The 26,933-nt window shown below is 43.1% G+C and overlaps 2 protein-coding genes across 5 annotated transcripts in view; one reads left to right on the plus strand and one right to left on the minus strand.

The window, feature by feature from the left end:
- Nucleotides 1-26,933, plus strand: part of CASK (calcium/calmodulin dependent serine protein kinase) — a 279,746-nt gene that overhangs the window by 80,472 nt on the left and 172,341 nt on the right. For all 4 annotated transcript variants that reach the window (XM_044283603.1, XM_044283604.1, XM_044283605.1 and 1 more), the window contains exons 3-5: nt 7,643-7,748; nt 12,001-12,078; nt 18,484-18,556. In XM_044283603.1, the coding sequence (XP_044139538.1) occupies nt 7,643-7,748; nt 12,001-12,078; nt 18,484-18,556 (257 nt within the window). The remainder of the gene's footprint in view (nt 1-7,642; nt 7,749-12,000; nt 12,079-18,483; nt 18,557-26,933) is intronic.
- Nucleotides 21,694-25,467, minus strand: GPR82 (G protein-coupled receptor 82). The gene is made up of 2 exons (XM_044283609.1): nt 25,060-25,467; nt 21,694-23,571 (listed from the first exon to the last, which is right to left on the minus strand). Exon 2 carries the CDS (start codon nt 23,553-23,555, stop codon nt 22,503-22,505), a length of 1,053 nt encoding a protein of 350 aa, XP_044139544.1. The 5' UTR covers nt 23,556-23,571; nt 25,060-25,467; the 3' UTR covers nt 21,694-22,502.

Consider the following 26,933-nt stretch of genomic DNA (forward strand, 5'->3'; position numbering starts at 1 on the left):
ACCTGTGGGGGGAAGACTCAGCTCCTTTCAAAAATCTTGGGAGCACGTAACAAACAGCAGGTGGATCTTAAGTATTATACAGGAGGGTTATCAGATAGATCTTCTTTCTCTCCCCCCACAGAAATACGTAGTCACTACCCTTCCCCCATCTCAAACTGTGACCTTAAAAAAAGATATAAAAAACCTATTAACCTTGGACGCCATAGAGCCAGTTCCAAAAAATCAGACAGGGCTGGGATTTTATTCCCGCCTCTTCATTATAAAAAAACCAAACGGGAAATCCAGGGTAATTATAAATCTGAAACATCTAAACAAATATGTAAGATATCAAAGATTCAAAATGGAGACCCTGAAGTCGGCAGTGAAGCTCTTGAAGAAGGACGCGGTGATGGCCACAATAGATTTAAGTGACGCTTATTATCATGTTCCAATTCACAGGTCATCAAGGGAGTTTCTAAGGTTCGCAGTAAAATTGGAGGGAAACATTCAACATTTCCAGTTCAGGTGTCTCCCCTTCGGGATCTCTTCTGCCCCGAGGGTTTTTACCAAAATAATGGCGGAAGCCTTGACAACCTTGAGAGAAAAGGCAGTTTGTGTGATCCCCTATCTGGACGACCTACTGGTAGTGGCAGACAACATAGAGACCATGAAAAACCATCTCGGGTTAGTCCTGGGGCATCTACAAAACCTAGGTTGGATCATCAATTGGGAAAAATCGGATTTAATCCCATCCAAACGGAAAGATTTTCTGGGCATAACCTTAGACACAGTCTCCCAAAGATCTTTTCTGCCACCTCAAAAGATGATAAAGCTTCAGTCAGCCTTGAGGAAGTTCAAGAAGGAGAAATTCTGTTCGATAAGACAGGCCATGAAGGTATTAGGGAGTCTGTCTGCTTGCATTCCGGCAGTAGCCTGGGCACAGTTCCATCTAAGACCACTCCAGAAATTCATCTTAGACAAATGGAACAGATCACAATTAACCCTAGAGAGGAGAATATTCTTAGATACAAAGACCAAAAAATCGCTAACTTGGTGGCTCAGCAGATCCAACCTAGAAAACGGGATTTTCTGGGCACAAGATCTCCCTCTAGTCATCACAACAGATGCCAGTCTCCACGGTTGGGGAGCGATCGTCCAGGGGAACTCCTACCAGGGAACATGGGGGAGTTACGTAAGTCAGCAATCCTCAAATTTCAAGGAGCTGAAGGCAGTGTGGGAAGCACTGAAACATACGAGTCAGCTGGCAAAAGGACGTCACGTCCTAGTCTACTCGGACAACGCTACAGCCGTGGCCTTCATCCAACACCAGGGAGGCACAAGGCATCACCTGTTACAGAACCTGGCGAACAAAATCTTTTCCTGGGCAGAAAGCAACATTCAATCTCTTTCAGCGGTTCATCTAAAGGGAGTATTAAACATTCAGGCCGATTACCTAAGCCAGCACAGACTAGACCCTGGGGAATGGATGTTAGCCCCAGAAGTCTTTCACTTAATCACAAAGAAATGGGGCAGGCCGACGATAGACCTGTTTGCATCCAGGAGAAATCATCAGCTAAACCGGTTCTTCTCCCTCAACCCCAGGGATCATCCGGGGGCAGTAGACGCCTTCAATCAGAGCTGGACAACAAACCTAGTCTACGCATTCCCCCCATTTCCGCTTATTCCCAAAGTATTACAGAAGTTCCTGAAGGAGAGTTGTACACTAATACTGATAACCCCCTTCTGGCCCAAAAGAAGTTGGTTCTCCCTCTTGAAAGCCCTCAGCGTGGAAGCTCCTTTCCTTCTACCTCGGAGGCCGGACCTTCTAAGTCAGGGGCCCATCACTCACCCAGACCTGGAAATACTAAAATTATCAGCCTGGATTCTGAAGAATCCAACTTATTAAACTTCGGTTTATCAAAAAAAGTAGTGAACACCTTACTCCTTAGCAGGAAGCAGACTACCAACGATAAGTACCAAAAAATATGGAAGAAATTCGCGGATTGGTCTGGAACCTCCTTCAACCAGTTCAGAGCCAACATCTCACTAATCCTGGATTTTCTTCAAGAAGGGCTAGATTTAGGGCTATCCCCTAATACCCTTAGGGTCCAGGTATCGGCCTTAGGGGCACTATATAATACCAAGCTAACAGAACATCCCTGGATATCCAGATTCCTTAAAGCAGCAGATAGGATCAGACCTACGATTAAAAACATGGTGCCACCATGGAACCTTAATACGGTACTAGGGGGTCTAACCTCCAATCCATTTGAACCTCTGGACTCTATTCACATCAGATGGCTTACAATTAAAACTATATTTTTGGTGGCAATAACCTCAGCCAGAAGGGTCTGTGAGCTGCAGGCCTTGTCCATCCAAGAACCATTCCTTACAATATTTGAGGACAGATTAATTTTCAAATTAGATCCAACTTTCCTCCCCAAGGTAGTCTCGACCTTTCATAGGTCTCAGGACATTGTTCTCCCTTCATTCTGTAACGATCCGAAAAACGATCAGGAATCTACTTACCACACATTAGACGTCCGGAGAGCGGTATTAAAGTACCTGGAAGCTACCAGTCTTTGGAGAATAGACAAAAATCTGTTTGTCCAATTTTCAGGTCCCAACAAGGGGAGGAAAGCGGCGAAAAGTTCCATCTCTAGATGGATTAAGATGGCCATCTCGGAAGCATACAAAGCTCAGGGAAAAGATGTCCCCGCTTCACTAAAGGCACATTCTACGAGAGGCATGGCCGCCTCCTGGGCGGAAAAAGCTTCAGCCTCCTTACAACAGATTTGCAGGGCAGCAACCTGGAAGAGAGCTCATACTTTCACTAAGCACTACAGGCTAGACTTAGCCGCTAATGATGACCTAAGATTCGGACGTAAGGTCCTGTCGGCAGTCCCCCCCCCCCTAATGATATCTTTGATATTATCTCAGCATGTGGTGTCATGGAGACGACTGGGGAAATGAGTATTACACTCACCGGTAATCCGGTTTCCTGGAAGTCTCCATGACACCACATACATCCCACCCTTTGTTCTGCTATTAGCTATTATCCTTTCATCCTGGGGTTCTTCGTTAAAATACACTGGTGATGTGAGGAGGGGGTGGGGGTTTTAACCTCTGTGTTTTTCCTGTCCAATCAGGAGGGAGTCAATCTCAGCATGTGGTGTCATGGAGACTTCCAGGAAACCGGATTACCGGTGAGTGTAATACTCATTTCTCTACCATAAACCGTCTCCAAAGGCGTTTCAGAGAATTTGGCAGTACATCCAAACGGCCTCGCAACCGCAGACCATGTGTAACCACACCAGCCCAGGACCTCCACATCCAGCATCTTCACTTCCATGATTGTCTGAGACCAGACACCTGGAAAGCTGCAGCAACAATCAGTTTGCATAACCAAAGAATTTCTGCACAAACTGTCAGAAACCGTCTCTGGGAAGCTCATCTGCATGCTTGTCGTCCTCATCGGTGTCTGGGCCTGACTGCAGTTCGTCGCCGTAACAGACTTGAGAGGGCAAATGCTCACATTGGCATCTGGCATGTTGGAAAGGCATTCTTTTTACGGATGAGTCCCGGTTTTCACTGTTTAAAGCAGATGGCAGCCGGCGTGTGTCGCGTCGTGTGGGTGAGCGGTTTGCTGACGTCAATGTTGTGGATCGAGTGGCCCGTGGTGGCGTTTATGGTATGGGCAGGCGTATGTTATGGACAACAAACACAGGTGCATTTTATTGATGGCATTTTGAAGAGATCCTGAGGCCCATTGTTGTGCCATTCATCCACGACAATCACCTCATGTTGGAGCATAATGCATGGCCCCATATCTGTACACAATTCCTGGAAGCTGAAAACATCCCAGTTCTTGCATGGCCTGCATACTCGCTGGACATGTCCCCCATTAAGCATGTTTAAGCACCAGATACTGACTGGCAAAACTGTGCACATTTCAGAGTGTCCTATTATTGTGGGCAGTCTAAGGCACACCTGTGCAATATTCATGCTGTCTAATCAGTACCTTGATAAGCCACACCTGGGAGGTGGGATGGATTATCTTGGCAAAGGAGAAGTGCTCACTAACACAGATTTAGACAGATTTGTGAACAATATTTGCGAGTAATGGGTCTTTTGTGTATGTAGAAAATGTTTCAGATCTTTGAGTTCAGCTCATGCAAAATGGGAGCAAAACCGAAAGTGTTGCATTTATATTTTTGGTCAGTGTAATTAAAACAGAAGAGAACAGTATACTGTTACAGAGGGATCTGGATAGATTGGAGGCTTGGGCAGATAAGTGGCAGATGAGGTTTAACACTGACTAATGTAAGGTTATGCACATGGGAAGGAATAATGAAAGTCACTCGTCAGGGTGGATTTGATTTAAATCACTAGTCAGTAAGGCTTGATTTAAATCAGTTTTTTTACATAAAGATTCATATTTGGACAATTTTTCTGTTGTACTTAGGAAGGAGAAAAATCATTACCTTAAAGGGGTTGTCCGGGTTCAGAGCTGAACCCGGACATACCCTTATTTTCACCCCGGCAGCCCTCCTGAGCCTGGCATCGGAGCATCTCATGCTCCGATGCGCTCCCGTGCCCTGCGCTAGATCGCGCAGGGCACAGGCTCTTGTGTTTTCAATAACACACTGCCGGGCGGTAACTTCCGCCCAGCAGTGTGTTCGGTGACGTCACCGGCTCTGAGGGGCGGGCTTTAGCTCTGCCCTAGCCGTTTTACTGGCTAGGGCAGAGCCAAATCCCGCCCATCAGTGCCGGTGACGTCACCGGGCTGCCTGTCAGCCCCATAGAGAGCCCGGCATGTCACCGGAACTCAGAAAAATGCCTTTGCCCTGCGCGATTTAGCGCAGGGCAAAGGAGAGCATCGGAGCATGAACTGCTCCGATGCTCATGTCAGGGGGGCTGCCGGGGTGAAAATGGAGGGATGTCCAGGTTCAGCTCTGAACCTGGACAACCCCTTTAATAATAATTTAAATAGGATTTATTCAACTGAAACAATAACATTACAGCATGTTATTTGCTTAAACGTCCATATTTGTTGCAGTGTTTGCATTTTGCATGCATGCCTGCTTTACCGATAGGTAAAGGAACTTCATTAAAATATTGCCAAACTGGGTCTCTTTTACGGCCTGCTGCCATTATAGTTTTTTTCCTCCAAGGAAAGAATGTAATAAACCTCAGGTCATACACACAAAAAGATCCAAAGACTTGTCTGTCTGTGGCTGTGCAGTACTGTGCTCAGAAAGTTTCACTTTCATTTTGTAGTACTCCTTGTCTGCTTGCCTTTTCCTCCTTACACTTAGTTTCACTTTCTTCTTGTGCAGATCTATTCCACTCCAAGCAATCAGAAAAATATTGTTTATATTCTATTCACGGAACTTTAAACTTAGCACTGAAGGGGTTGATTCTGTATTTATAGGTTTGTAGAAGTTAGGATTAAGATCTTTCTCAACTCTTTTCATATTATAAATTCAGTTTTGAGAACTCCAAAATTAAACCAAGCATCTGTGATATCATCAGAGAAACTACCCAGTAATCTTACAAAAACCTCTGGAAGATCATGACATTGTGAATGGATTAATGGAATTTGACAAAAAATTAAACATATACAGCCTTATTCTACATAATTAAAAAAGTAATCTTTATTTCATAATGAAATAACCTTTGGATGGTAATATATTTTCCTCAAAAAGCATTTTATATAAAAAATCTGATTTAAATTTAAAAAATCTGATTTAAATAAAAAAATAAATCTGATTTAGGCTACTTTCACACTTGCGTTCAGAGCGGATCCGCCCAGACGGATTTGCTCATATAATGCAGACGATGGGATCCGTCTGCATTATATTGTAGAAAAAATTCTGAGTGTGAAAGTAGCTTCAGACGGATCCGTCCAGACTTTACATTGAAAGTCAATGGGGGACGGAGCCGTTTGAAAATTGAGCCATATAGTGTCAAATTCAAACGGATCCGTCCCCATTGACTTACATTGTAAGTCTGGACGGATCCGTTTGCCTCCACGCGGCCAGGCGGACACCCGAACGCTGCAAGCAGCGTTCAGGTGTCCGCCTGCTGAGCGGAGCAGAGGCCAAACGGTGCCAGACTGATGCATTCTGAGCGGATCCGCATCCACTCAGAATGCATTAGGGCTGGACGGATGCGTTCGGGGCCGCTTGAGAGCCTTCAAACGGAACTCACAAGCGGAGCCCCGATCGCTAGTGTGAAAGTAGCCTTAAATAAAGCAAAATCTGATTTAAATAAAATAAAAAAATCTGTCACTCATACATACTAAATGGTAAAACGATGGGTAAGGCCTCATGCGCACGGCCGTTGTTTTGGTCCGCATCCGAGCCGCAGTTTTGGCAGCTTGGATGCGGCCCCATTCACGTCAATGGGGCTGCAAAAGATGCGGACAGCACTCTGTGTGCGGTCCGCATCCGTTGCTCCGTTCCATGGCCCCGCCAAAAAAATATAACCTGTCCTATTCTTTTCCGCGCTTTGCAGACAAGAATAAGCAGTTATATTAAAGGGTGTCTGTGCCGTTCCACAAATTGCGGAACGCGCGCGTACGCCATCCGTGTTTTGTGGACAGCAAAACGCACAACAGTCGTGTGCATGTAGCCTAACACTGGCATAGAAAAGGACCTAGGAATTTTAGTGAACAGCAAACTAAGCTGTAGAAGCCAGTGTTGGGCAGCTGCTGACAGGGGTCAGTACAGAGATCTATCCCATCATCTATTTATCCCCAGGACTGTAACTGCGACGAGGGGACAGCCTAGAGGAAAGGTTTGTACACAAACATAGAAGAGGATTCTTTACAGTAAGAGCAGTGAGACTATGGAACTCTCTGCCTGAGGAGGTGGTGATGGGGAGTACAATAAAGGAATTCAAGAGGGGCCTGGATGTATTTCTGGAGTGTAATAATATTACAGGCTATAGCTACCAGAGAGAGATCGTTGATCCAGGGAGTTATTCTGATTGGAGTCGGGAAGGAATTTTTTATTCCCCTAAAGTGGGGAAAATTGTCTTCTACCTCACACACCTCTACCTTTTTTTTTTTTTTTTTTTTAAACCCTTCCTCTGGGTCAACTTGCAGGTTAACAGGCCGGACTGAATGAACTGATGTCTTTTTTTTCGGCCTTATAAACTGTTACTATGTTACTTAAGCAACATTGCTGTGAATATTTGGAGACGTTTTGCACTACTCCCCAAGTAAAATGAGTCTGATGTGCTAATAGATCTGGGGGGCCTTTCTTCCATTTACATTATTGTCGTCTTTCCTGCTGTGATCTCCGATGTCCTTATCATGTGGAGAAGATGTTAAGGTATTAAGGAATCCACATTCAATTACATTTCATTTGAGTTCGTGGAAATGGAATTCTGCCGATGCCATAAAAAAATCCCAATTTTCGTGTGCAAAGGAATAAAATTACAAATGTAGAAATACTTATTATAGTATCATATTTGCATAATGTACAGTTCAACACAGAATGGTAGTCAAGTTCTGAATGTTGAAAGGTGTTGCTGGGAGTCTGAAGAAGTACCCAAAGTGAGCATTTTTTTTTTTTATGCAGCTAAATGAGGTCTAAAAGGCAGAATACATGCGGTCCAAGGTCTATCCGATTGTGACGTTGTCTTTCTTTTGCAGATTTGAAGAGAGAAGCCAGCATATGTCACATGCTGAAACATCCACACATTGTGGAGCTCTTGGAGACGTACAGCTCCGATGGAATGCTCTATATGGTCTTCGAATTGTAAGTTTGTCAAACTTTTTTTTTTTTTTTCTTCTTCTTTCTCGTCTTCAACATATGCAGCGGTGAATTAATGATATGTCGAGGCTTTTACTTTTGAGGTTGCTGTGTATATAGGCAGAGGTTATGCTCTTTTCGCTTTTCTTGCTGGGCTCCTCCATTAGCAGAGACTGATGCAGAAAATGGAACCTCTTTTTCAGCAAGTTTACTGCAGATTTCACCCTTTGCATTGAGGACTGAAATCTGCGGCAGAAATCTGCAACATAAACTGACATTGCATTTTTTGAAGCCTGCTCTACATGTCAAGTTGCATGTGGATTTTCTTGCGGTGAATGTCCAGTGTGTGGGTGAAATTTGGGAAAATCTTATCCACTTTGATGCTATTGTAAATGCTGCAGATTCACATGCAAATCTTCAGCACTGATGCAACACGCGGCAAGCCCATTGCTAGAAATCAGCCTGAGATCTGCTTCTGCAAAGCTGCTAGAATCAGTGGATTTTCTGCTCTCAAACATTTGAATTTCAAAGGTTGAAAGCTGCAGGTAAAAGCTACAGCATAAATTGACATGCTGTGGTCTGAAAACCCACTGACCAAGTCAGTTTTTTGCTGTTGCTTTTCCCCACAGTGTTTGGATGAGATTTGTGAAATGTCATCCACTTTGTATTGTAAATGCTGTGGATTTTCTGCATGCAATTCCGCGCTGAAGTATCCACAGCATGTACACATGTAGCTGTAACACTATGGCTTACATGCACATTGTAATGCTTTTCCTGGAGATTTTACTGTGTATCTGCTGCAAAATCCACCTGTTGCATACAGATTTTGGTGCAGATTTGGTTCCTGATTTCACCCATTGCTCTGTAAAGAATGAAACCTGCAATGAAAACCTCACAAAGAATTGGCACGCTACCGATTTCAAAATCTGCACCACAGGCCAAATTACACATGGAAAAATTTTACACCGTGTTCATGAGATTTTTCGTATCTTATCTATTTAGCCAGTATTTTATTATGCTGCTGTTGGTCTAACAAAAATCAGCGCTGCAAATTGGCGCATAAAACACACCATGTGCAGGTACCTTTATGGGTTTGTAGCTGTCATTTGATAATGTAGAAACAGTCTACATTTCTTCAGCCATGACTGCCGTTTTGTAGCAAGAGCATTATCGCTCCTTGCAGTGCAACTTGCTATTAAATGGGTTGTCCCATGAAAAATATTCTTCAGTTTTCAAACCAGCACCTGGATCTGAATACTTTTATAATGGCGTGGAATTAAAGATTTAGCATAGCCACTGAGTTTTTCAATAAAATGTATCTGTATAGCGCCACCTGCTTTTTTTTTTTTTTCTGATTTATTTGACCTGCTCGCTGAGAAGGCCGCACATGCTCAGTTTCATCCTTCAACTGCCTTCTGAGCTGTGATGGGGAGAACTGAGACATGCCTCCTGAGCTGTGATGGGGAGAACTGAGACACGCCTCCTGAGCTGTGATGGGGAGAACTGAGACACGCCTCCTGAGCTGTGATGGGGAGAACTGAGACACGCCTCCTGAGCTGTGATGGGGAGAACTGAGACACGCCTCCTGAGCTGTGATGGGGAGAACTGAGACACGCCTCCTGAGCTGTGATGGGGAGAACTGAGACACGCCTCCTGAGCTGTGATGGGGAGAACTGAGACACGCCTCCTGAGCTGCGATGGGGAGAACTGAGACACGCCTCCTGAGCTGCGATGGGGAGAACTGAGACACGCCTCCTGAGCTGCGATGGGGAGAACTGAGACACGCCTCCTGAGCTGCGATGGGGAGAACTGAGACACGCCTCCTGAGCTGCGATGGGGAGAACTGAGACACGCCTCCTGAGCTGCGATGGGGAGAACTGAGACACGCCTCCTGAGCTGTGATGGGGAGAACTGAGACATGCCTCCTGAGCTGTGATAGGGAGAACTGAGACACGCCTCCTGAGCTGTGATGGGGAGAACTGAGACACGCCTCCTGAGCTGTGATGGGGAGAACTGAGACACGCCTCCTGAGCTGTGATGGGGAGAACTGAGACACGCCTCCTGAGCTGTGATGGGGAGAACTGAGACACGCCTCCTGAGCTGTGATGGGGAGAACTGAGACACGCCTCCTGAGCTGTGATGGGGAGAACTGAGACACGCCTCCTGAGCTGTGATGGGGAGAACTGAGACACACCTCCTGAGCTGCAGCAGAAAAGACACTCCCCTTGAGCAAGCTTGATATACATCTAGCAGAGCAATGAATGGGGAGATCTCTGGATCCATGTAAGGGACATGGCTGGTTCTAGCTTTGTTAGAGATTGTCATGTACTATGATTTTTTTTATTTATTTTTTTACATTAGTTATGGGATAACCCATGTTCCTAATGCACACAGCACCTGTAGCTTCTCATTTGCCCAGGCTGAGACATGAGATTAGTGCAGAGCTACACCATTGGGGCGTAGTATCCTAATGGCAGGTGAATTGCAAGATTGTGGTTGGAAAAACTGTTTCCCTTACAAGTTTGTGCCCAGTGTTGTAATTGTTAATCGTATAAGCAGCAGTTTCACCTTTGGCCAAAAGGTGGCAGACTTAATACTTCAATCCAGCAACGTGGACAGCCCGTTAAGGTTTTTACCTAATTTGCCTTTTCACATTTTTGAAATCTGGTGATTGGAGTACAGTATCAAAAAACACTTAACCATATGAAGTATGTAATGTATTAGCTCTCGGCACTCCATATTTCATATTGAGCAAGGACTCAAGTGAATTGGAGAAAGTACATCTGGTGGCATTAGAAGCGGAGCTAATTTGCATATCCTCTTCCTAGGAGAAAGTATTAACTGCAGAAATTGTCATTCAGTCGTGCCAATATTCAGAACTTTTGAATGCACAAAAAAACCTTTTTCACAACTTTTTACCTATGAAACTGTGCGCTTGGCAGCTGAAGGCGTCTGTGTTGGTCCCATGTTCATATGTGCTCCCATTATTGAGAGGCATTTTTATAAATGTAAATGAGCCTCTAGGTGCAACGGGGGCGTTGTCATTACACCTAGAGGCTCCGCTCTCTTCAATTGCTGCACTTTGACAGGGCTAACGTTTTCACTGACTGCTCCTGGCAATCAAAGTGGAAAGGGCGCGCAGTTGCAGAGAGCGGAATATGCAGAGACCCCCAAGGGGGTAACACCTACTTGGCAATTTATTTATAAACTCTTAGGAATAAAAGAGGAACTGCACAATATAGAGACATAAGAATAAGTCCTCCAGAATTGTCCATTCATGTGGAATAATATAATTGACTAAAGCAGACTTGTCATGATAGGTGGCATGACCTCATCAACTATTGATTCTTACTGTAACTGCAAATCTGTTGGATCTGTGCAAAAACTCCACATTAGGGAGAATAATTGCAGCCTATGGCATATTGTATGAACTTCCAATAGTCGAGGATCTGCACAGACGGATCTGTTCACATAATACAACAGTCTGCATCCGTTCAGAATGGGTCAGTTTGTATTATCTTTAACATGGCCAAAACAGTTCCGTCTTGAACACCATTGAAAGTCAATGGGGGACTGATCTGTTTGGCTCAGTTTCGTCTGCAAGAAGTGTTTTGTTGTCCTCCTCTAAAGCGGAATGGAGGCGGAACGGAGCCAAACTGATGCATTTTGAGTAGATCCTTATCCATTCAGAATGCATTAGGGCAAAACTGATCCGTTTTGGACCGCTTGTTAGAGCCCTGAACGGAACTCGCAAACGGAAACCAAAATGCCAGTGTGAAAGTAGCCTAATGCAAAAATACATTTTCGATGACTTCAATGGCTGACTATTTTCTCACTGAGCTGAATACCTTTGAGCCGTTCCATTTGTATGCAGACTTCAGCACCCCTAGCGGATATGCTTTGCCATTTTGTTTCATTAAAATATATATATATATATATATATAATTTTTTTGTATTTTTTTATTTTTACTTGTTTTTATTTTGTATTTTTTTTTTTTATTATTATTATTATTATTCATTCCATGCTTCATAAGTGGATTTGATTGCTCCAGCAAAAGTGCCGTCAGCTCAAATGATATCTGTGTATTTAGCTGAGACGAATTGCTGTAAAAGTGAAATGAATAACAATAGGAAGACGCTGTAATGGGGCTCTGCGTTAGTTACTCTCAATCAGGTCATGCAGATAGTTTATGAGTAGTAAATGAGATATTTAGAGCAGGTTTGTTCAGCCTCTGACATAGTTTTCTTCTTTTTACAGCATGGATGGAGCCGACCTGTGCTTTGAAATTGTAAAAAGAGCCGATGCTGGTTTTGTGTACAGTGAAGCAGTTGCCAGGTATGTAACTTTTACATATGCAAAAAGTGTTTGATGCCCTTTTGCACATTTCACATGGTGGCACTTAACTCTTGCAGTAGAACAAAGGGGGCAGGTATCTTTGCCTTCATATACCTTCCCATATGGTACATGTGGGCAAAGCAATGTTTTAATCCTAAAGTTGCCCATACACCTTCAATAGCTGTTGGGTCAAGACTCGTTTGGCGACGGACATCTATTCTCCCGGCTCCCCCATACATGCCTGCTTGCTTTATCTGAGCATGCCGGTGTTCTCAATGATGAAAGCGGGGTAGGGTGTCTTCCTTCAGAACAAAGGATTGGGTTGATGTGGAAATTCAACATGCCTTCTTTCACCCCGACATCTGTGAGATGAGACATGGGTCATCTAGTTAGCCGAAATCAGTTGGTATGGATAACTTTACTCCCATGTCTGAGCGCCTTTACATCACAGGTTATCAGGGACTAAATGAAAATTCTTATTGTAAGCGGGGCTTCTGTCACCAGAGTCCTTGTAGTGAAATGGGCTGAGCTGTGACATGTGCACAGGACTGCAGAAGCTAGCGGTCGCCGGTAGTTAATCTCTGTACAGCGCCAAGCGCTGAAGACTAGGAGTGAGGGCCAGGCGTGATGACATTCACGCTGCCTGTCACTGTCAATAAAACGCAGGGGGGCAGCAGCTCAGAAAACTGAGCCTCTAGAAATAATGAAAAAAAAAAAAAAAAAGATACAACACCCCAACTTCAAGTCTTATGAGGGTGCACGCCCCCTACTTAGGGCAATGTCCAATTCTCCTTCAGAATTCAAATGGAAAAAGATGGAGGCAGCACCCACAAATTGATGAAAAAGAAGTGTTCCTAATCCATATGCGGCAGTCCAATTATATGCGACGTTTCGGCTAAACGTAAGCCTTTCTCAAGCATACATGAGAGGCTTAGGTTTAGCTGAAAAGTTACATACAGTTGCAAGAAAAAGTATGTGAACCCTTTGGAATGATATGGATTTCTGCACAAATTGGTCATAAAATGTGATCTGATCTTCATCTAAGTCACAACAATAGACAATCACAGTCTGCTTAAACTATAATAACACACAAAGAATTAAATGTTAAATGTACCATGTTTTTATTGAACACACCATGTAAACATTCACAGTGCAGGTGGAAAAAGTACGTAAACCCCTAGACTAATGACCTCTCCAAGTGCTAATTGGAGTGAGGTGTCGGCCAACTGGAGTCCAATCAATGAGATGAGATTGGAGGTGTTGGTTACAGCTGCCCTGCCCTATAAAAAACACACACCAGTTCTGGGTTTGCTTTTCGCAAGAAGCATTGCCTGATGTGAATGATGCCTTGCACAAAAGAGCTCTCAGAAGACCTACGATTAAGAATTGTTGACATGCATAAAGCTGGAAAGAGTTATAAAAGTTTCCCCAAAAGCCTTGCTGTTCATTAGTCCACGGTAAGACAAATTGTCTATAAATGGAAAAAGCTCAGCACTGCTTCTACTCTCCCTAGGAGTGGCCGTCCTGTAAAGATGACTGCAAGAGCACAGTGCAGACTGCTCAATGAGGTGAAGAAAAATCCTAGAGTGTCAGCTAAAGACTTACAAAAGTCTCTAGCATATGCTAACATCCCTGTTAGTGAATCTACGATACGTAAAACACTAAACAAGAATGGATTTCATGGGAGGATACCACAGAGGAAGCCACTGCTGTCCAAAAAAAACTGCTGCACGTTTACAGTTTGCACAAGAGCACCTGGATGTTCCACAGCAGTACTGGCAAAATATTCTGTGGACAGATGAAACCAAAGTTGAGTTGTTTGAAAGAAACACACAACACTGTGTGGAGAAAAAGAGGCACAGAACACCAACCTCAAAACCTCATCCCAGCTGTAAAGTATGGTGGTTTGGGGGCATCATGGTTTGGGGCTGCTTTGCTGCGTCAGGGCCTGGACGGATTGCTATCATCGAAGACCTTTTGCAGGAGAACTCAAGGCCATCTGTCCACCAGCTGAAGCTCAACAGAAGATGGGTGTTGCAACAGGACAATGACCCAAAGCATAGAAGTAAATCAACAACAGAATGGCTTAAACAGAAGAAAATACACCTTCTGGAGTGGCCCAGTCAGAGTCCTGACTTCAACCCGATTGAGATGCTGTGGCATGACCTCAAGAAAGCGATTCATACCAGACATCCCAAGAATATTGCTGAACTGAAACAGTTCTGTAAAGAGGAATGGTGAAGAATTGCTCCTGATCGTTGTGCACATCTGATCTGCAACTACAGGAAACGTTTGGTTGAAGTTATTGCTGCCAAAGGAGGTTCAACCAGTTATTAAATCCAAGGGTTCACATACTTTTTCCACCTGCACTGTGAATGTTTACATGGTGTGTTCAATATAAACATGGTAACATTTCCTTCTTTGTGTGTTATTAGTTTAAGCAGACTGTGATTGTCTATTGTTGTGACTTAGATGAAGATCAGATCACATTTTATGACCAATTTTTTCAGAAATCCATATAATTCCAAAGGGTTCACATACTTTTTCTTGCAACTGTATGATTGGACTGCCGCATATGGATTAGGAACACTTCTTTTTCATCAATTTTGAGTGTGCTGCCTCCATCTTTATCCATTTGAATTGCCTAGGAGTAACGGTAATGCCCCATTGCACTTAGAGGCTCATTTGCATATATTAAAAGTTTAGTTTTCTCAGAACTAAAGCCACAGATGGGGGGGTGGGACCATGATTGCTAGCTTCTGGAGACCTGCGCACATGTCACTGACCAGCACTACAATGATTCTGGTGACAGAAGCCCCTTAAATCCTTTTATTTATACTTCCATTTTTTTTCTGTAATTCTGAGGGTGTGTTAAAGATGGGGACATGCATTATTTTTTTATGAAACAGAATAGGAAGCTCAAAAAGTAAGATATTAGAAAACAGTCTGTTGCCAGGAACTATTGCAGAACATCACAGCTATTCAATATGAAAGTGTGCTTTCCCCCCCCCCCCCCCCCTTCTTAAATACAGTTCTCAATCCACATGCATTTTTCGCATGCAAATGAACTCTTAAAATAGTAAGTTTCCAGTCTTGAACTTGAAGAACTGTCCACAACAGCTGATCTGAAAAATTAGAGCTGAGGCTACATGGAGTTTGGCTTCCTGTGATATATCCTTCTGCCTCCCATGCTGTGGTCCTTGCCATGCACTTGGCTCCTGGCTGTATCTAAACTTTTAGGGGTGCTTTCACATGTTGCAGCTTTTGTTGCAGAGTTTTCAATGACTGAAAATCAGTACCACTCACTTGAATGGGGCTTGCAGAAATCCATGTGCATGCCGCACCATTCATATGAATGGAGCAGATTTTTAAGCTGCGGAAAATTCTGCAACACAATCCCCAGTATGTGAAGGCGCCCTTAAACATGCCAGGTGCCCGGTCTGCTGGGTTCTCCGTGCAACTACTGTTTTTATTTTGTTTTTTTTTTCAGTCAGGTTTTCAATGGTTTCCTCGGTTAATGTGTAGTTATTGACAGCGAGATGTGGTAAGCGTCTGCTAACCCTAGAAAATATTGAATTTCTAATCGCCCACATCAGTGTGCTTACTTGAATATGAACACATTGATACGCCAGCTAGCCATCTGTGCACAAATCGGGACCTTTCCTACGTTGTACGGTGGTTGTCTTCCGCTCTTCAGTAACAACTTACAAGAGATGGATTATTGTAGAAGATGAGGCCAGCAGTGAAGACCTCCTCGATGGTTTGCTTGGTCGTCTGTGTTCCTTTTCTACACCCTCTAGATCCCCTAGCTGTTATTTATTTTGGGTGCTTGTGTGACCCGCATTTCCCAAGTGTAACATAAGTGTTTGGGTGGGATTGCCAATAGTTGCTGGGTTGTTGCTTTCATTATCTATTCTCTGTTCAGCGCCTTCACACTTCTTTAGATGTATCTTCTCAAGTATTAGAAGTTTAATATGTTTTTTTCCAGCAGCACCTGGAGTGGACGTTTATGAAGGTTACTTTGCACTTTCTTGATGGGCCTATACACATACACTATTAAACAGTGGATATAAAAAGTCTACATGCCCCTGTTTAAAATGTCAGTTTTCTGTACTGTAAAAAAATGAGACAGATGCATCATTTTTAACGCTTAGCGTTTCATGCTTGTCAGAGGCAAATTTTTGAGGATCGTTTGGGGCCGCAAAAGAGACAAAGGAAAGTGGAATTCAAATCGTTGGTTAATTATTAACATTTAATTAGGCTATGGTGTTTTTAGAATTTTAAATTTTTTTATATGGATTGGCAGTTTTGGCCCAAATATCACTTACTGTAAGCTTTATAAATTTACCAATTGTATTTAAATGTATTCTTGCAATCACTGTTACCTAGGTAGAGGACATTGTATTTCACTGTCATCTTGCTTAGTAACGGTACCTTTTCTTGTGTGCTGCGTATTATAGGCCTAAGCTATTCATGACAATTCACAGAATTTATTAAAATATATAGTCTTGGTGTTTGAGCCATAACTTACTTTTAAGTAATGTTGGCCAATCTGATATCAGACAGTTTAAAAAAAAAAAAAAAAAGCGGAGGCAGTCCAGTTTTAGGCCACTTTCAGTATTTGGTCAGTATTCTGTATCCGTCTGTGTAAGCCAAACCCAGAAGTGGGTCCAAAACACAGAAGAGGCACATGTTTTCCATACGTATACTTTTGTAGGTTCCATACCTGGTTTTACTGATGCAAAATACTGACTGTATACAGACTGTGTGAAAGTGGTCTTATGGTAGGGCAGCATGTGCATATTGGACTCTTAAAAGGAGCCCTGATAAAAATAAAAAAAACATTGTATAACTTAAATCCCTGGGTGTTTTGGAGACCTCCTAGTCTTAAAAGGGCCAAGCTTGAGGAGAAGTATCCTCTCCGGCTCATGTCTGGCTTAAATCATTCTGCCCATGGTTAGGACAACATGAACAAAACGGATTCCCTTTATACAAGACTTACCACGTGTCCACCTTTCCTAATGTGGGTGAAAAAATAGATGTCTTGTTCAAGAAGGTGCACTCTTCATATAAATGTACACGTCTTGCCCTTTTTATTTCAAAGCTTATCCATACTTTAACAATTTAAAGGTGTGTTCCATTGTCTGCACACACGAGTTAAACTTTTTGTAATAAAAAGATATAAACTTTTCCAATATGCATTCTGTATTAATTCCTCATGGTTTTCAGGATCTCTGCTTTCTGTTATTCGGCAGGAACTTTTACTGTTCACGTCTAGTGGCTAAAACCTGTCCTGGTCATGTGATTGACACAGATGCCACTCTGTCCATTACATGACTGCTTCTCACAAGCAGTGGTCTTGGTAACTGCAAGGAAGTTTTTGTGAAAATACCCCTTTAATTCTATACTAGCTGAAGGACCCGGCTTCGCTTGGGTTTATTTAATCCATTTCATTTTATGTTTGTATGTGTCGTCAAAAGATATGAACACTATCCACTGTAACAGTGACTTCTTCAGCACCCCGCCCCCAAAACTGTGACCTACACAGCAGCCCACCCCCTTAACTTTGACCTTTTACTGTAGCCTTCCCCTTTAACAGTGACTTTCACAGCATACCACCCCCTTGACAGCTACCTCCACAGGGGCCCACCCCCTTAACAGTGGCCTTTACTGGATCGGGGGCATATCCTTTTGAACAGCTTACTCTAAGACAACAGCACTGTTCTGTCTGAGTGTAAGCTGCAGGGCGAAAGTCACCCTCCCTCCCACCCCTGGAGCTGACAGAAGTTGATTTTTACCTTCATTTTTTTCAATCCCCGTCGGCCCAGGAGTGGGAGCTGGTGTGGCCTAATCAGATAAGGGGCGTGGATTAGCAGGACCTGGGGGCCGGGTTTTAAGTTTTTAGAGGGTGGACACATTGTTGCAGGGGGCATGCCTGGGCTCCTTCCTGCAAGAGTGACGCCCCTCTGGGCACCTTACTGGCTCATTTGCATACCAAATAAACTGGATTTTCAGAGGATAGAAACCTCTATTGCTGGAACAAAGGCACATCTAGAAATAAGGTACTACTTACTTTACTTCAATAGCGATTATCCTGGTGACAGATTTCCTTTAAAGTTCTCCTACAGCAGTGAAGATAAATGGCTGGGTTGTTATGGAAACCTGGAGTAAAACGGTGTATGTGGAGGCTGGAGGACCCGAGAGCTTCTATTAGCTTATAAGGGTCATGTGACCAATCTTCTATTGGCTAATGCATTTTTGGGGAATATATCAGGAACGTACCGGTGTGCCAAATTTCATGATTGTAAATGTGACATACATACGAACACATACACTCAGCTTTATATATTAGATTGTGTATGCATTATATGGGAAGATCAGACAGTATTTCTTTTCTCTTTACAGTCACTACATGCGACAGATTCTAGAAGCCCTGCGCTACTGTCATGACAATAATATCATTCACAGAGATGTAAAGGTAAGAGAATTAATATTTGCTATATTTGTTCTGTAACCAAAAATGTATATTTTCTTTTGGACTTTCAATTTAGACTCCAAAGGCTGGAGCTGCAGTTATGACGGATTAATCAGTTTCAGCGCAACTTACAAAAATATGTGAGCTCACCTGATTGCATCGACTAGAGATGAGTGAATCGATTTGTCTCGTCAATCAGGGTTCTGCACCAAAGCGGAGGTCCCCCCCCCCGCTGCTTGATTGTAAGTCGGGCATCTCGGGCCTGTGCCACTGCCCTGCTTCTCCTGTGCCTCTGCCAAGATGTCTGGCCCTCTCAGTTAAGTAGGGTGGGGAAAGCATCCTCATCTTTGGAGACACTTCATCACAGGCGCAGGCGCAGCACAACTCTGCATGAGACGAATCAGTTCTTTCAAACCAATTTGCCCATCTCTAGAATTGATCTGCTTGTAAATTTTTCTTAGAGGGCTGGACAAGGGAGAGCCCACAGTGAATAACTGTCGTTTTGCTAAGATAAAAAACTAAAAATTGTCACAGCTGTAGTGTAAGTTACTGGAAGGAAATAAGTATCGGCTGTAAGCAACCCGAAGTTTTGTCTGCAGCTCTAACCTAGAAATGATTTGTGGGATAATGGCTCAGATCTTGTTGTTCAGAGCTCCAATTGTCACTGCCGTATCACATGAAGGTCATCTGTCGACATACCACCAGCTGGTATGAATTACGAATGGACTAGAAATATGACTGAGGTAATAAGGCACATTAGAGGAACCTCCTCTAGAGCCAAGATTGGAGGCTATTATAGGCCCCAAATGTACAGCAGGAGATAACCCCCATTGGTAACTAGCTTGGAAGTCAGTCACTTACCTCTGCTTCTTGTGGCTTGATTTGCAATCTTGGTTTATATTGGTATGTCCTGCATGTGCAGTGATAGCCCCTGAATAAACCATGCACATGATCTGTATAGATGGAGGGTGGCCCTGCAGAATCCTTTCCTCTGGCAGTCCCAAGAAACCTCTCAGAGGATTGCTGGCTTTTCTGAATGGCTTGGTTTGACATTCAGATTAATTTAAAGTTTCTTTATTTAAGCTTTGTTCCCATTTCGGATATTGTCTAAAACGTATTGTTATTGAAACTGTAAAACTTGTGGCAAAGCCCCTTTTAACATATACTGTACAATTCAACCTTTTGATGGTGGTCGGCGAGTATTTTTGTCTTTCGTTCTTTTAAAAAAAAAAAAATGAAACCAGTTCCAGGATTTTTTTTTTTTAAATTTATTTTACTTACTGTATAAAGTGTATATTACAAATTATATACACCTACAGGTTGTTCTCAAAATGCAGCTAAAGGTAACTTTACAAAGTCATCACACAACTATATACAGAGACAGATTTGCAGTATTCATTATATTCTAGAGCTCAAGGGATGCAAACACTTGGACCCAGCGTCCTCCCATCATCCACTCAGATTGAGAGAGAGAGAGCGCACCAGCACAGTATGTGGTGTTTTTTCCAGTGCCAATTAATAAGCTCACTTGTCTGCTATATATCCTGACTAACACTACTGTGATATCCAAAAGTCCCGCTTGCTGTTGTATCGCTAGAATTTAGGGCTGCTGGCATATTACATCGGTTTGTACGACAGAGAGGTGGAGCAAGAACACAGCCGGCTCCATAAGACCTTAGAAACCATTAAAATACTACCTTTATACTGAAAAATACAAAAGTTAAATAGTGCTATATTGTGTATGGAAAGGTAAAAATATATATTTTGTAAGGAATGAATTTTGGCGAACAGTTCAAACGCGCAGCAGAGAGGTTCGTGGAACCTGTATGGGTCTTTTAGAATTGTCATACAGGCTTTGGTATGTATGAAGATATTCTACAATGGTGCTTCTAAGGCAGGGGTGGCCAACCTTACATACACAGTTACCATCAGAAAAATAAGATAAAAAAAATATATTTTTCATCTGATCTGGGGTCTGCTAAAAAAATATTTTTTCTTATTCATTAGCAGAGAAAAAAATAAAAATAATATTTTTCAGATCAGACTCCTCAGATCAGACTCCTAAATCAGATCTCCAATCCTTATCTGACCTACAATAAGATCACCAAACCTAATCAGACTTCCAAATCAAACCCCCAAAATCAGACCCCCAATGCTTAAATCAGACTCCTAGTGTCAGACCCTCAGTGCTCAGATCTCCCCCACATGCTCAGACCCCCCCCCCCCCATATGCTCAAATCTCCCCTTCTCAGATCTGACCAACCCATGCTCAAACAAGACCGCCATGCTCAGATCTGCCCCCCATTCTCAAATCTGAAACCTCCTGCTCAGATCAGACCGCCATTGATCAGATCTGGACCCCCCCCCCATGCTCAGATCAGACCCTCCATTTTCCAGATCAGGACAGCCCACCCCCAATGCTCAGATCAGACCCACATTCTCAGTTCTATAATTAAAAAAAAATCTCTTCCCTCTCCTGATCAGGCACTGGGCTCCTGCTTGGTCGAGCACCTGCTACTCTGCAGGTCTGACATGCTCTCCACTGTGACCTGATGACACGCACTATGACCTGACATTGCGCTCTCCGCGTACTACGTCCTTACACTGTGTGCATCAGGACCTAGTGGAGAGTGAGCTGGAGCTGCAAAGTAGTAACAGTGCCTGATCAGGAAAATGGATCTGAGCATGGGGTTAAGAGTGCTTCCTGGCTTCACAGCTAGAGCCTCACTTGAAGAAGCAAAGAGCGGCATGTGGCTCAAGAGCCACCCCTGTTCTAAGGGGATCACCTCTGTACGTCCGGAGTCCCATGGAGCACTTGTTTCATTCTGAGACCTGATGAACAACCTTCATATGAAATCCCAGGCCCACTGATATACAGCAGATGATTCATGCAACTTAACCCTCATGCACAGGACCGTTCTTTTTTTGCAGTCAGCAAATCACGGAAGCCGGATGCCTTCCGCAATTTGTGCAACGGAACAGGCGGCCTATTGTAGAAATGCCTATTCTTGTCCGCAAAATGGACAAGAATAGGACATGTTATATTTTTTGTTTTGCGGGGCCACGTAACGGAGCAACTGATGCGGACAGCACACGGAGTGCAGTCCGCATCTTTTGCGGCCCCATTGAAGTGAATTGGTCCGCATCCGAGCCGCAAAAACTGCGGCTAGGATGTGGACCAGAACAACGGTCGTGTGCATGAGGCCTTAATGGAAGCCCTATTATATCCATAGTATGTCTGTGTGCATGAGCCACAAGGCTAGGACTGTAGCTGTCCCTGCAAAAGATCTGTGTTTAGTCCTGGCCGTAGAAGTTTCTGTCCACTGAGTGCTCAGAATTCTTACAAAACATTTCTTAAGAAGGTTTTTATTTTATTTATTTTTTCTCAAAAAGGAAGTGTGGGCTTTTGGTTTAGTACAAAGTGGTCAACCTCCGCATTTTCTAAAAACAACAACCCACCAGTGTGATAAGGTGTTACTTTCACACTATATGAACATATTTACAGCCCCAAGGCATCAGATGATTTTTGTGTTCAGTCGTTCACTAGTGTCCTAGTTCTCTGTTAGGCTCCATGTAATAATTGAATTTGTGAGGTCTTTACCTATTTCCAGCTGTCATGTTCCCTCCCCAAATGTCCTTCTATTCAAGAAGCAGAAGATTATTGTAGTCAGTTTTCGGAGCCTCTGATCTCCTGCCCATGGCAAGTGTTTAATTTTTCATGTGTTCATATTCATAAGGACTTATAATGTCTGTGCTGTTGCGTCGGTTGGCTGCTTTTGGGCTCTGGTATCCTTTTATGATTGCAGAGGGCTTATTAGCAAGTTACTGATGCTGCACAAAGAGCAACCGGACACTTTTGCCACAAGAATGTTCCAAATTGTTGCAGTCATTTTATTTTGTAGGCCTCGTTCTCGAGTCATTAGGAGCCATCTTCATTTGTCACTGTGCTCTATATAATCCTCCCAGATGACGTTGGTGTTTGCACAGTGGATTGATGGTTTGCCTCGCCGGACTGACCTGTTCCTGTTGAACGTTTTCTCCAAAAAAGGAGAAAGTTCTTCTTAAAGGTTTCGTCTAAGCAAAAGTAGACAATGGGGTCTGTACAGCTTCTAAACTCCGCAAGACACAGGCAGCAGTTTTTAATTTCTATCAGTGCGCTTAGCCGCTGACATCCCTGCGAGTGGTTGAATCCCACCAGGAGAAACTTGGAGAGGTGATAAGGCGTGAAGCAGAGCAGCAGCAAAGCCACAATGATGATGAGGTGGTGCTTTACCTTCCTGTAAACGAGATGCTTTTCTCCAATGCAGCTGTCGACTTGGAGCTGTTGTATGTGCTTTATGAAAAAGTAGTAAAACAACAGGACCACTAGGAAGAATGTAAAAAAGCAAGCCGACTCTATGACTGAGGTTATCTTGTATATTTGCTCAACAATCTCTGCTTCTTTATCGAAACAACCTTTATCTGGCGCACGTTCCAGGTTTACCAGAAAACAAACCATATTTAAGCTTGCAAAACTAAACCAGACACCAACACACAGGTAAAAGGCAAATTTGGGGTTCCTGAAGGCTTTAAGAATTTGTCCCAAAATTATTTTTTCATATGTGGTTGCTGGTTTCACCTGCCCGCGCTCTTTATGCCTTGTTAGTGTAGCGTAACGACTGACCGCAATCCAGCAGAAAATGGTGATGCTCACACACATACTGCAGTGTGTAAGTATGCTCACTCCTTCATAGACAATGGAGCATAGCGCGGAGTCGTATGGCCAGGACCAGGCTTGGCTGTAGTACATTACTTGAAAGGGCTGGCCAGTTGATAAAACAATGTTAGAGGCTGCAAGGGTAATAAGGTAGATGTGTGTCGATGTCTTTCGACTGAGTCTTTTGAATATCACGAGAGCGATGATGTTTCCAGTTAAGCTTGGTAAGAACATCAGTGCGTAAACCACAGGAAGACCAGTGGAAGTGATCGCAGTGAAGCGGAGACAGTCGGTCTTATTACTCATGACTTCTGTACACACCCTACAAACACAAAGAAGACAGTGGTTGTAAAAACTGCAAAATGTGACCGCCTTGTACGCAGGACCATGTGATCAGTGCATGCGGTTATAATGGAAGCCACAAAACCGAAAACAGGCCTCATCAACTTGTACGTTCCGCATGGGTTCAGTCAAGTGTTTACGCATTTTGACAGCAAGAATAACACCAAATGTGTTTTAGAGGTCACTCATTGGGTGTATTCCCATGTGATGTGAATGCTGCAGAGTTATGCATGTCAACTCCACACTGCTGGACTGTTTCAGAAAAGTAGAGGGGATTTAAAAAAAAAATCTCATCTACACACTGGAGAATCTTTGGTTTTACCCTTTACAATGCTGAGGGTAAAATGTGTTGCAGATCCACTGCGATTCCATGGTGAAATCAACAGCAAAATCTGCTCGATTTGGTGCAGATTTCAGCCAGATTACAAGACCTGGGTACATACCCTATAGGGCAGGGGTGATCAACCTGCGGCTCTCCAGCTGTTGTAAAACTACAACTCCTACCATGCCCTGTTGATAGCTGTAGGCAGTCTGGGCATGTTGGGAGCTGTAGTTTTGCAACAGCTGGAGAGCCGCAGGTTGGCCATTCCTGCTATAGGGTATGTAATATATAGGAATATAAAGCTTATACATGATGTGAGTAATAGTTGTACAACCTTTTGATTGATATGATGAATGCGTTAATTTCTTTCCATAGCAGTGATCGCTGCTTGCTGTCAGACATAGGAGTGCCACAACTGGCTTTGCAGCTGACAACAGTCGCAGTCCACAGGAATAGCTTTTTATGTAATGTACATTCAATAACGGGGCAAAAAATAAGCCAGAAAAAAACGTGGATAGATCTGGCACCCTAATAAAATGTTTCTAAAACTGGGATGAGCTCTTGTCACGAAGCAAGTCAATGGTAATAATGCAGCTGGTCCCAGCCAGCCATACGAAAAGTAGATAGCGGAGATGCATTATTAAGTACATGCTGTAACGGCAGCAAGGGATCTACGAAATCTTTAAGTTTTTTTGGGTTGCTATGCATCTCTCCTGGGGAACGAAGATATTTGCAATTATGTGTGTATAGAAAAAGGGGGGGGGAAGAAAAAATTTGTTTGTATTGGATATTTTAAAAATGTAATTTCTTAATGTCGAAATTCTTTTTCTATTCTGTAGTGATGATGGAAATAAAATAAACCGTTGACTAGAGAAAAAAAATAAATCTTTAAGTAATCCTAATTCAGTTCATTCATGCTGATTGCATGCAAGTAAATCTCTTATCCATTTTAGTGTAGCTTAAATCTATCCTCAATATATATGTGTGTACATTACAAATGTTGGGTGTTTTTTGCTTTGGTTACTTGCTAATCATATAATGGTGTGATTAGTGGTGTGACCTTAAACTCTGTTTACGGTGACGCTTGCTAATATTTCCAGTGCAAAGATAAAAAAATATAGATATAGCTGTGGTGTATTGACTTACCGACAGTGATGCTTCACTTGACAGGAACTGAAGAAGAAGAAGCTGCTGTGGGCATTTGCTATACTACCCCTGTAAACCACTCCTAGAATGACTTAAAAGGAACGTGTCATCAGAAAATGACCTGGTTAAATTTACATTTATTTTTATTTTTTTATAAGTTAAATAGCATCCTTATGCTTTGCGAAGTCGCAGCACAGTGAGCGGCTGAGGACCATGAAGCGGTGAGTACAGAGCCTGCAGGCGCTGCATTAGCCTCTTCCCGGTCCTCCTATACTAATGAGTGCTTGCCATTAGGATCCTCCTATCACAATGGGTGATTGTCAAAGTGCATCTATTCTTTTCTTCTACGATGACCTCTGCACAGGTCACAGAGCATGCCTAGAAAGCTCTCCTATAGAAGTCAATGAGGTCCCCTCCTGACCATTGTGTCTGTGGCCCATGGGGCTGCCATAAAGCGATTTTCTTCTTAAAGGGAACCTGTCACCAGGATTTTGTGTATAGAGCTGAGGACATGGGTTGCTAGATGGCCACTAGCACATCCGCAATACCCAGTCCCCATAGCTCTGTGTGCTTTTATTGTGTAAAATACATATGCAAATTAACCTGAGATGAGTCCTGTATGTGCGATGAGTCAGGGACAGGTTAATTTGCATATGTATCAAATCGTGGTTTTTTTTTTACACAATAAAAGCACACAGAGCTATGGGGACTGGGTATTGGGGATGTGCTAGCGGCCATCTAGCAGCCCATGTCCTTAGCTCTATACACAAAATCCCGCTGACAGGTTCGCTTTAATGTTTTTTAAATGCTGTTAAGAACATCTCAGGCAAGATGACCGCCCCATAACCATGTTTAGGAAGTAGAATAAAATAAAAATAATCAGGAAATAAAAACAGATAAAAAATAAATAAAAAAAAAGGTTTTAACTGGCACATAACATTTTTGGTGACACATTTCCTTTAAAGGGGTTCTGCACTTTGTTTTAACTGATTACCGTTATCTATCCTCTGGATAGATCATCAGCTTCTGATCGACGGGGGTCTGACACCCGACCCTCACCGATCAGCTGTTTGAGAAGGCAGTGGCGCTCCAGCAGCGACGCGGCCTTCTCACTGTTTACCGCTGGACCAGTGACATCACGACTAGTATCAACTAGCATGGGCGGGACTAAGCTCTGTTAACTTGAATGGAGCTTAGCCCCGCCCACGCTAGTTGATACTAGTCGTGATGTCATTGGTCCAGCGATAAACAGTGAGAAGGCAGCAGCGCTGCTGGAGCACGCTGCCTTCTCAAACAGCTGATCGGTGGGGGTCCCGGGTGTCAGACCCCTGCTGATCAGAAGCTGATGATTTATCCAGAGGTATGGAGGAAAAAGGAAGCTTCTAGAGGAAAAGTTCTTGGAAATCTTTTAAATTTAGCAGTTTTTTCCTAACCATTTTTCTCTAGCAATAAAATGGTTCCAGCGTAGTCTAGGTGTAGTCCTACCCAAAAAGTGTTTTATCAAACCTCCAGCAATGTGGGCACAGGAATAAGCATGATAGAGGTCTAGTCTACCTGGATAAATTACAGACGCAATACAAAGGGAACTTGTACAGTGTTCTGTATGTCATTTTCTGAGAAATGCTGCCAATAAAAAGCCAAATAATTTCCATGATGCCTTAAAACTAATTAACTTTGTTTCCTGCTACACATTTCTAGTGGAGGATCTCACAAAATTTTATTCTGTAAAATAAGCTATTTGATAAACTGTTAATTAATGCACTTTCACACACTCGTTTACATTTTCCGATATTGAGATCCTTTTGTCAATGGGGACAAGACGGACTAAGCAGAACGCACTGCTCCCAAATGCATTCCGTTCCATTTGGTTGTGT

This window comes from Bufo gargarizans, chromosome 3 (genome assembly GCF_014858855.1).
Source record: "Bufo gargarizans isolate SCDJY-AF-19 chromosome 3, ASM1485885v1, whole genome shotgun sequence".
Lineage (NCBI taxonomy): Eukaryota > Metazoa > Chordata > Amphibia > Anura > Bufonidae > Bufo > Bufo gargarizans.